Raw genomic sequence first — 10001 nt, 5'->3', positions numbered from 1 at the left:
AGATCATCACGCCAAGTGTCTGTTTGTCTGTAAAATGGGCATGAATTTGTTCCTCTCTCATTGGGTGGTTTTAAACGATGAAATGTGAGGACAGCTAGCAGTGAACCTGGCGCCACGCAAGTCTTGGTCCTCTTTGCAGAGCCATCAGTGTGGCCCTGGGCTGTGTGAGCAAGGGGCCTGCATGGAGGGTGGGCAGCCACATGGCAGCATCCTGGATCTGAGTCCAGTCCACCCAACCTCTCACCCCACACCCCTGTTCATGTCCCTCTGCCACATGGCCATCTGTTCCTGAAACTGTTCCGGCTTAGTCAAGGCAAGAAAACTTGGGAGGCCTCAAGCCCCATAAGGAGAAAAAGCTGTTCTGGAGAAGTAGGAAGCTTGTGTTCAATGGCTTCACCCTCCACAAGCATCTGCGACGCCCCTTTTCACGGGCACGTGAGCACGCGTGCGTGAGTTGCATCCAGGTGCACACACTGTAGGTGGACTCCCACGACCGAAGCCTATTCTCCACCTTTCCAAAGGGGCCAGTCTAATCAGAAAGCAAATTCCAACACGCACTCCAAAAGAAAATAACAAAACAAAAAAACCCCAAACTTTACTTGCATTTAGCCGTTAATAAATAATTTACAATATGTACATGCGGTGACACTCGACACAGGTCGCAGACACAAGGACGCAGTGAGGAGTCCCCACTTCCAAGCAGAACGCGATCAAACACAACCAAAATAAAGTGCTTCACTTTTTACTTCCAACATAGGGACCATCTAAAAACCAGCAGGGCGGGCGGGGCCGCGCCTCCCACCTGCCGGCCCCTGCTGGGGCAGAGAGGGGACCTCTTGGAGGGGAGGCAGGGAGCCTCCTGGGCCAGTGTATGAGAGGTCCCTGGGGAACAGCAGGAGGGCTGCCAGGCTGGGGGGCCAGGTCGGTGTGGGGCTGTGGGAACCGCCCTCCTGGACCTTTGGGAGTGGAGCCCGAGCCGGCCTTGGCCCCTGGGCTCTCTGGAACAGCAGCAGAGGCAGGGCCTGGTTCAGGGCTCCTCGGATGGGGGCCAGGGCTCTGGGTGGCAAGCGTCTCCGGGCTGTGTGGCCACGGGCTGGAGGGCGGGGACTAGGGGGACGGGACCCTCCAGGGATGCTCAGGGTGGAGAAGCTCGCAGACCCTGCTCCTCCGCCTCCCCAGCGCGGACGTGGGTGGCCGGGCGGGGGGCGGGGCTTGGCGGGCAGGTGGGGAGGGGCGAGGATCAGGGCAGGCCAGCTGGCCCTGTCCGCCGCGTCTCCCGCCCGCGCCCTGCGGGCCCAGCTCCCTGCCCAAGGGCTCTTGCCACCTGCTGGAGAGAAGGGAACAGGGATCAAGGGCTAGAAACGAGGACGTGAGCTCCCGAGCACAGTGGACAACGGGGGGCCGGGGAGGCCCGTCCGGGGCCACGAGTGGCGTCGCTCAGACCTCGTGCTGACAGCACCGCTGCCCCTGGGGAGCCTGCGGCCCGGGCCCTAAGCGGGGACCCGCGCGCGGACACAGGCCGCCGGGCTGCGCGCGGCCGCTCTCCGGGCCCCGGCGGGCGCCACCTGCTGGTCAAAGGGGTTACAGCCCGCTGGAGGCGCCGAGCAGCCGCCGCCCCGACTCCCGGAGTCGTCCCAAAGCCCGAGGGGAAAGGAGGCCCTGCCTGGGTTGGGGGGGGGGGGCGGTCCAGCCTCGCGGAGGCCTGGGCACCTCGGCCTAGTGTGTGCGAGTGTGCTCGTGTGAGTGTGTGTGTGCGTGTGGCGGGCGCGGGCAGCAGTCAGCTGGGCCTGATTCAGTGCATCGCTGGGGTGGGGGGGAGCTCGACTCTGATCGGTCCCAGGGTCTCCCAGTGTCTCCGGGGGTGGGGCGGGCGTGGGGGGCTCGGGCCTGAGGGGCTGTTTTGCACATTCACACTGGGGGCGGGTGGAGGGGAGCGGCTCCCCCCTCGCACAGCTCAACTGTCACGGACGGCACCGCACCGGGGCCCCCACCAGGCAGGGGGTGGGAGCGGGGGCTGGGGAGGTCACCCCGTCCACAGCTCCCAGCTCCCAGCTCCGCGGCCCGCCGGCCGGCGGCTCCCTCGGCCTCTGAGCTCCGCAGACGTGCAGGGCGCCCCCGGCCCCCGCCCCCTGCGGCCGCCCCCCCCCCGCCCCCCGCAGCCGCCCCGGGCTGGGGCCAGGAGCGCGCCCTCGGGCCTAGGCGGAGGCCACGGCCCGCAGCAAGGCGGGGAGCAGGGCTAGGAGCGCGAGGCTGCCCAGGCGCGGCCGGGGCGCGGCGGCCCGGCCCGGCGGCTCCCGCGTCCTCTCGTACAGGTGCAGCCTGTCCTTGTCGGAGTGCAGCATCTTGACGTCCTCCAGCGCGTAGTAGGCGGCCAGCGTGAAGTTGACGTCGCCGGTGGTGAGCAGGTCGAAGACGCAGGCCTGGTAGTAGAGGTCCTCCACCGGCAGCTTCTCCTTGCACTTGGCCGCCGCCGCCTCGTAGGGGAAGGTGTCCGCGGCGGCGGGCGCGGGGCTGCGGGCGCCGGGGCCCGGGAAGTCGATCTGCTGGTTGAGGGGGCAGCCCCGCAGGCAGAGGTAGAGGCCCTGGCCGTCGCGGTCCTCCACGGCGTGCACCACCTCCTCGGGCATGCGCACCGCGAACGTCAGGTAGCGGCCCACCTGGCGCACCACGATGGTGGTGCCGATGTACTTGGCCTGGATCTCCACGTGCTGGCCCGACACCTTCTCGGTGATCTTCAGACTGTTGGCCCCGTGCTTGTCCCCGCCGTTCTTGGAGCCGTCGGCGAAGGCGGCCGGGAGCTCGTCCATCTCGGCCTGGTACACCTTCTGGTCCACACACTCCTGGAAGTTCTTGAAGATGATGGTGAGCTGGGAGGGGGGGGGGGGGCGGAGACGGGGTTAGTGGTGCCGCAGGGCGCGTGCGGGGGCGCCGGACCGAGGAGCCCCCGCCGTGCCCCAAGCCCAAGCCGCCGGCCCGACCCGGTCACCTTTTGGTGCCACCGGCATTATGAAGCACTTAACATCCTTCTTTAAAGCAACGTGTTGGGATCCCTGGGTGGCGCAGCGGTTTGGCGCCTGCCTTTGGCCCAGGGCGCGATCCTGGAGACCCGGGATCGAATCCCACATCGGGCTCCCGGTGCATGGAGCCTGCTTCTCCCTCTGCCTCTCTCTCTCTCTCTCTCTCTCTCTCTCTGTGACTATCATAAAAAAAAAATAAATAAAGCAACGTGTTTTACTATAGGACAAAGGGGGTTAAAGGAGAGAAGAACAGACCAAGAAACAGACTCTGAACTACGGAGAGCAGACTGACGACGACCAGACGGGAGTGGGGTGCGGGAATGGGGGGGGACACGGGGAGGGGATGAAGATCATACTTGTGATGGGCACCGAGTGTGGTATAAAGTTGTCGAATCACTGTATTGCACGTCTGAGATTAAAATTACACCGTGTTAAAAAAAAAAAAAAAAATTACACCGTGTTGGGGGCGCCTGGGTGGCTCAGTGGGTTGAGCATCTGCCTTTGGCTCCAGGTGTGATCCTGCATCCCAAGATCAAGTCCCACATCCTTCTCTCCGTGGGGAGCCTGCTTCTCGCTCTGCCTATGTCTCTGACCCTCTCTCTGGGTCTCTCATGAATGAATAAATAAATAAATAAATAAATAAATAAATAAATAAATAAATCGTTTAAAAAAAATTACACCGTGTTGGAACGATACTGGAATTAAAAAACTTAGTTAAAACAAAACCAACTTGTTTTTTAAAAAAAGAGAAAACTGACTTAGGAGGGGAACTTTAGATCACTACCCTAAATAGAAAACCAGCTCATTTACTATATATAGAGGTGAACCATAAAAAGAAAAGCACAGCTAATTAAAAATAAAACTTCATTATCTATTGTAGTAGGCTGAGTAATGGCCTTCAAGATATCAGGCCCTAATGCCAGGAACCTGTGAAGGTTACCTTATAAGCAAAAGAGACTCTGCAGATGTGTTTAGGTTCAGGATACTGAGATGGAGAAGTTATCCTGGATTATTTGGGTGGGCCCTGCATACAAGCACACATGTCCTCCTAAGATGGAGCCAGAGAGAGGTTGGACCATCAAAGACGGAAGGCTCTTTCCATGGAGGCAGAGCCTGGAGGGGTATGACCATAGCCCAGGGATGCTGGCAACCACCAGAGGCTGGAAGAGCCCTGAACATACTCTCCTGGAAGCCAAAAGCACTGACCCTGTTAACACCTTCATGTTAGCCCTGAAAGACACAGTTTAGATTTCTCACCTCCAGAGCTACAAGAGAAGACATTTCTGCTTGTTTGAAACACTGACTTCGTGGTATTTGTTACAGGAGCAACAGGAAACTAATACGGTCCACAGCCATCTTTTTTTTTTTTTTTTTTAATTTTATTTATTTATGATAGTCACACAGAGAGAGAGAGAGAGAGGCAGAGACATAGGCAGAGGGAGAAGCAGGCTCCATGCACCAGGAGGCCGACGTGGGATTCGATCCCAGGTCTCCAGGATCACGCCCTGGGCCAAAGGCAGACGCCAAACCGCTGCGCCACCCAGGGATCCCGGTCCACAGCCATCTAACATGGGACTTACAGCTAAATGCCTTCAAAAGGACTGTAAGCCATTGGCTAAAGGTAACAGCAGGTGGAAGAGGAGATTTCGTGCCCCAGGAAAGAACAAGCAGGCAGAGGCCACTGTGGCAGGGCTGCCCTGAGGAGTCACCTGGCCAGGCCCTGGAGGGACGCAGGGGGGAGGAGAGGAGAAAGGCACCAGTCAGAGAAAGGAAGACAGGGGATGGAGATGGCGGGGGCTCCAGGCTGAGCACGCAGCCCTGGCCAGGGCAGGAACAGGGAGGCCTATTTCTGCTGGTGGCTGCAGCCGGGGGTGAGGGCCTGGGTGAGCTGCTTGAGGAGAAGCAAATGGCTGGGCGGCTCCACTAGTAACCATCCTCCTGTGAACCACAGACACAGGCACGGTTCCTGCATCTTCTAGTTCTGTGTGGTGCGGCAGGGGAGGATGACATTACCTCCCATTTAGAGTGGAGAAAATTTAGGCTCAGAGAGGCCAAGTGACTTGCCCAAGGTCACACAGCCAGCAAGAGGTAGAGCTGGGTTTCATTCTCCTGGTTTCCAGCCCCGGGGCGCTTCTTGGCCACAAGCCCACAGAGTGGGAGGCCTGGGAGAAGGATGGGAGACAAATAGCCTGGGGAGTAAGCATGCTTCCCCTTGTTATCCTGGGTGAAGTGCCAGGCTGCTTTCTCCCCCCATCATCATAACTAGGAAGACTGCATGGGCTGGAGACAGGAGTCACATTTGGGAGAGAAACAATACCCTCCTTCATTCCTCTTCCCAGGTACCAGCTTTTTACCACTGGTGGCTTTAAGGTCCCTGCCCCCTGAGCCAAGGGCAGCTGGGACCTGAACTCCAGCCCAAAGCCAGGGAGGGAGGCTGTCTCATGGGGCAAGTGGTGCCCAGGCCCTTTGGGTTCCCTGGCACTGCCCCCACCCCCTGGGCCACCATTCCTAGAACTTCTCCCTGCCCCCAGGAGGGGAGAGGCCTAGCCAGCTGTCTAATGGGACCCCTGAAGGGTACCCCACGTCCTCAGAGAGTCTGCAGCCTGAGGCAGGTCCCAGATGTCCTGGCTGTGGCTGGATTTTGTGCCTGGGCACCCTGGGCGATGTGGCAGTTGGAGCAGCACAATGAAGGCCTGGGACAGTCCTCGGGGTAGAGAGGACTGGCGGTGCCACCAAGCACTAAAGGAGTTTCTGGCCAAAAGGCACAGGGTAAGACAAAGGCAAGGCCCAGGCCTGCTGGAGACTGCAAGTGGGTCCTGTAGGCAAAGGGAGCCCGGAGAGCCGTGAGGGACCCTCAGCTCAGGCCCAGGGTCCAGAAAGGCTGGGGCCCAGGGTGGGGTGCATGGCCAGGCCACAGGCCAGGCAGTGTGGCTGCAATTCAGGGGGCTGCAGGGGTGGCCAGGGGCACAGACAGGAGGACGAGGGGGTAGCAGGCAGGAAGAAGCCTCAGCCTGGAGCCTCAACCGTGGAGCTGAAGTTCTAGGCTGAGCAAACCAACAGGTCAGCGAGGGCCCGGCTGCAGGTGTCCAGGGCTGTCTCGTCACTGATCTCGGGTCCCTCCATACTGGTAAAGTGTTGGGGTGCACGAGGGGACTGGACCTTCACGGAGAAACTCCCCCTTCTCACCCTGATACTCAAAAAGCTGAGGATGAGAGACAGGCTGCAGCTGGGTTTTTGGGGACTCCAGGCTCTTCGGCCTTTGCAGGCCCCTTTCTCCATCAAAAATATTAAAACTACATTTTGTTGATTGCTTTGGTGCGAAGACTAATATAGTCGAGGTTGGATTACGCTGATTTTTTCCTTCTGACTTTAAAACAAATTAAGGTCTTTTCGTGGTTCCCTGGAAGTCTTGGGGTCCCTGGTGCTGTGCCCGTGGGGCCGCGTGAATGGTCAGGATGGACGGGGGCACATTCTGCTGTCCGCACCGGACACGAGGAGCTGGTGCTCCCAAGCTGGAAGCCGGGGACCCTGCCAGGAGCCTGGGGGTGCTACACGGGAGGCCCGGGCTGCACAGGGCAGCCTGGGCACTGGACTCCATTTCCCCATCCTTCCCTCTGGGGCCACCGCCTGGTCCCGGGCGGCCGGGCCCTTCTGGTTTGCTGTGGGATGTCACAGGTGGCCGCAGCCCCTCCATCCTGCCGCGACGCTGCCATCCCTGGCCTACAGAAATGGCCACTTATTAGTTCCACCTCCTGCTGCTCCCTTCTCTCCATCCCACAGCTCCCGCCCTGATGTGGAGGCTGCCTGCGGGGGGCGGGGGGGGGGGTGCAGCCAGGGTGGTCTGGGCAGTGGGTGGTCCTGCCACTGGGGAGGGGGCGAGCGACGAGGGGCTCTGGTGTCCCTGCCTGGCGAGCTGGGGAGCGGGGCTGGGGGTGGGGGGTACTGCCTTCCAAGTGCATCAGTCTCCTGGAACAGGAAAGGCTGGTTTCCCTCTAACCGTCATCTCTCGTGGAGACAGGCTCCTGGAAGGCTGACAGCCTGCTAGACTCTTCTTGGCACCAGTGCCAGGGACTCAACCACAAGTAACAGCATGAAGGGGCCTGTCGAAAGCCGGGCGGCTGGCTGCCAGCACGGCCACGGGTGCGGCTGCCACTCCTGCCTTTGCCGCCCCCCGCCCCCCGCCCAGAGCGGCCTGAGGCCCAGCACCAGGGGCTGTATCTACACAAGGGGGCCAGAGTCCAAGACCCTTGTCCTCAAGGAGCTCACACTCCGGGAGTGGGGGTGACAGACCAAAGAGATGAGTCAGGCGGTGTGAACAGATGGGTGGTAATTTCTAGGCGGAACCAGCAAGGAGGTGGAGGAGGGGACGGCAGACACATGAATTCCTCTCCTCCCTGAGCCTCGGTCTTCCGATCTGTACAATGGGGTGCTCCCAGTACAGCTGGAAGGAGGGTGGTGGAGTGGGGGCTGAGCAAGAAGGAAGGCCCACGGCGGCGGGGAGCTGGCTAATGTTTCACCTTGGGCTGGAAAACACGACATCTTGCTCATCTATGAGGACAGAGGGCTGGGCTGGGCTGGATGATGCCGGTTTCATGGAAAAGGAGCTGAGGCCCCCTCGGGTGAGGAGGGGGGTACACAGGGCAGTGGGTTCAAGTGGCCAGAAGGGGCTGGCAGAGGGCTCTGGCGGGGAGGCACGAAAGCCCCTCAGAGGTAACAGCCTCCTGGCTTCTCGTGCTTCCCCCGAGGCTCCAGGCGGCCCCCCCACGCCTGGCCTGGCTCTGCTGTCTCTCCCCTGGTCTTCTGCTCCCAAGGACTTGGGAGGAAGCCCTCCCCAGTGCTCTGGGCAGAGCATCCTGCACCCACCACAAGCACACCCCTCTGCCTGCCTTCGTTCCCCATTATCAGCCTGGGAGCTGCCAGGAGGGCGGAAGCACCCAGCGCAGAGGCTGGCACAAAAGAGGTGTTTCGTAAATGTTTGTTGAATCAATGAATGAACAAAACCAACACACCTGCGCAGCAGAGGCCTAAAAGAACAGGTGTGGGCAGGCCAAGGGCTCTGGAAACCAGCCACTGGCGGTTCTCACCCGGGGAACCCAGGCTGCCCTGAGGCCGGAGACTGACTTGGCGACAGACCCACCCTGTCGCTGCTGGGTCTCCGGGGTCCAAGCCCCGTGCTGCCTCCTGGCCAATGGGGGTGTAAACGAAGGCCGCTGGGCAGGAAGGGGCTGGGTGGGTCAAACTCTGCAGCAGAGCCCCATGCTTTCTGGAACCTCCAGGCTGGGATGGGATGAGAGGGGCTCTCATCCCTGTGTGGGCACTTCTGCTGGCTGTGGCCCAGCAGCGAGCCTGGAGCAGAGTGGACATTTGAAGAACACAGACAAGTGACTGGATCATTAACCCATTTGGTTTTGGGACAGTGTCGCTGGGCTCAGGGTCCCAGTGCATGCCAGTGAAGAGCTGAGGTTGGTATCCAGGGGTTCTAAGCCCAGGCACGTTGCCCCAGCCTGCAGGACCAGATGGGATGGGGCCTAAAGGCTCGATCCCCCTATCACCCCTGTACTCTTCTCCCCCTGGTCAGTGGGGGCAGCAGCCCAGCCCCGCTGGTCACAAGCCACACTACCTCTCAAGTCTGTGCTCTGCTCTGTTATCACATCTGCTGCTCACAGCACCCTGGGTGAAGAGGGGGCAGGGCTTCTAGAGTCCATGTCACTCTCATACCCTCAGACTTGTCTGTGTGCCCCTGCCAGGGTGGACAGGGAGGCGGGGTCCCCTCCCGCAGTATGTTTGCTGCTGGATTTAGAAGCTGCAGCCTCAGGCTCCCGGCATTCATTTATCTTGGCTCTAGGGAAGGAGGGAGGCGGGTAGGCTAAGGGCCCCAGGGAAGGCGGCTGGGTCTTTGACGTGGGCCCCCCTCATTCTGCGGAGGGCTGGGAGGGCGGACAGGGTGGAGAGCGTGCTGGCCATGATTCTGCTGCCCACTAGGCTTCATGGCCTGGTGCCAAGGGCCTGTAAGGGCGTCCATGGGGCCAAGACCCATTTGTTTCCTATCCTGCAGTGGGGCCCAGAAAGAGACCCTCTGGAGGCATGCAGGGCCACCAGGGCAGAGGGAGATGGCGGGGTTTTCCTGGCTGCCAGGTCACCTCACTGTCCTGCTCTGGGGTGTGGAGGGATAGGAAGGAACAGAAACAGCCTTGTGGACCAGTGTGGCGCTGCCCAATGTGCTGCCTTGCAACGTGCTTTTCCTAGGAAAACAGATGCACTGCCAACCCGGAAACCCAGGGGATCTGGTGGGCCAGACCCCGAGGAGGTCCATGCGTCCCCATCCTCTGCACCCTGAGAACCCACTGGCCTCCAGGGCTTGAGGCTGCACCCTCTGGCTGAGTCTGAGTATGAGGTCAAGGGAGACCCTCCTGGAAGTAAGTGATGGTGAGGGGAAGATGGGGATGTCCAAGAGCCTGGGCCACAGGCCACATCCGTGGCTGCCTCTGGCTATAGCCCCACGAGCAGGATTTGAGTCCTGCCACCCAGAGACTGAGGCCTTCTGGGGTCAGAAGATGACCGGCTCTCAGTGGCCCCTGGGGCTCCAGAAGGCAAATGAGAACATGCCCGTCTCCACAGCCACCCAGCCCAGGTCAAATGCTAGCTCAGCATTCCCAGCCCACTGCACTTTGGGTGGAGAGGCACAGCTCACTTTTGGGATGTGTCAAAGGGAGCTGCCCCAGCCAGGCAGGGCTGGCCCAAGGAAGGAGGGAAAAGCTGCATGGGTGGCCCCTCGGAGGCTCAGTAAGCTGCTTCTCTATCCTCACTTGCTCCATCTCCTTCTGCCCCCAGACACCACAGCCCGCCTGCCTTGGGCTGCATGCAGCCTGTCAGTATAGGCAAAGAGAGGGCAGGATGGTACCCTGCAGCCTTGCTGGCCCCTTCAACATCCTACAGCCCTGGCATCTAAGCTGGTGTCCCTAACCCCTCCATGTGCCAGAATCA

The 10001-nt window shown here is 60.6% G+C and overlaps 1 protein-coding gene across 2 annotated transcripts in view; it reads right to left on the bottom strand.

The window, feature by feature from the left end:
• Positions 1–570: 570 nt before the first annotated feature.
• RGMA (repulsive guidance molecule BMP co-receptor a) overlaps positions 571–10001 on the bottom strand; it is a 45703-nt gene continuing 36272 nt past the window's right edge. For both annotated transcript variants that reach the window (XM_072798552.1, XM_072798542.1), the window contains exon 4: positions 571–2867. In XM_072798552.1, the coding sequence (XP_072654653.1) occupies positions 2196–2867 (672 nt within the window). In that variant the 3' untranslated portion in view covers positions 571–2195. The remainder of the gene's footprint in view (positions 2868–10001) is intronic.

Source organism: Canis lupus, chromosome 2 (assembly GCF_048164855.1).
Source record: "Canis lupus baileyi chromosome 2, mCanLup2.hap1, whole genome shotgun sequence".
Classification (NCBI taxonomy): Eukaryota; Metazoa; Chordata; class Mammalia; order Carnivora; family Canidae; genus Canis; species Canis lupus.
The sequence above is the reverse complement of the archived record's forward strand: the minus strand, read 5'-3'. Positions and strand labels throughout refer to the sequence as shown.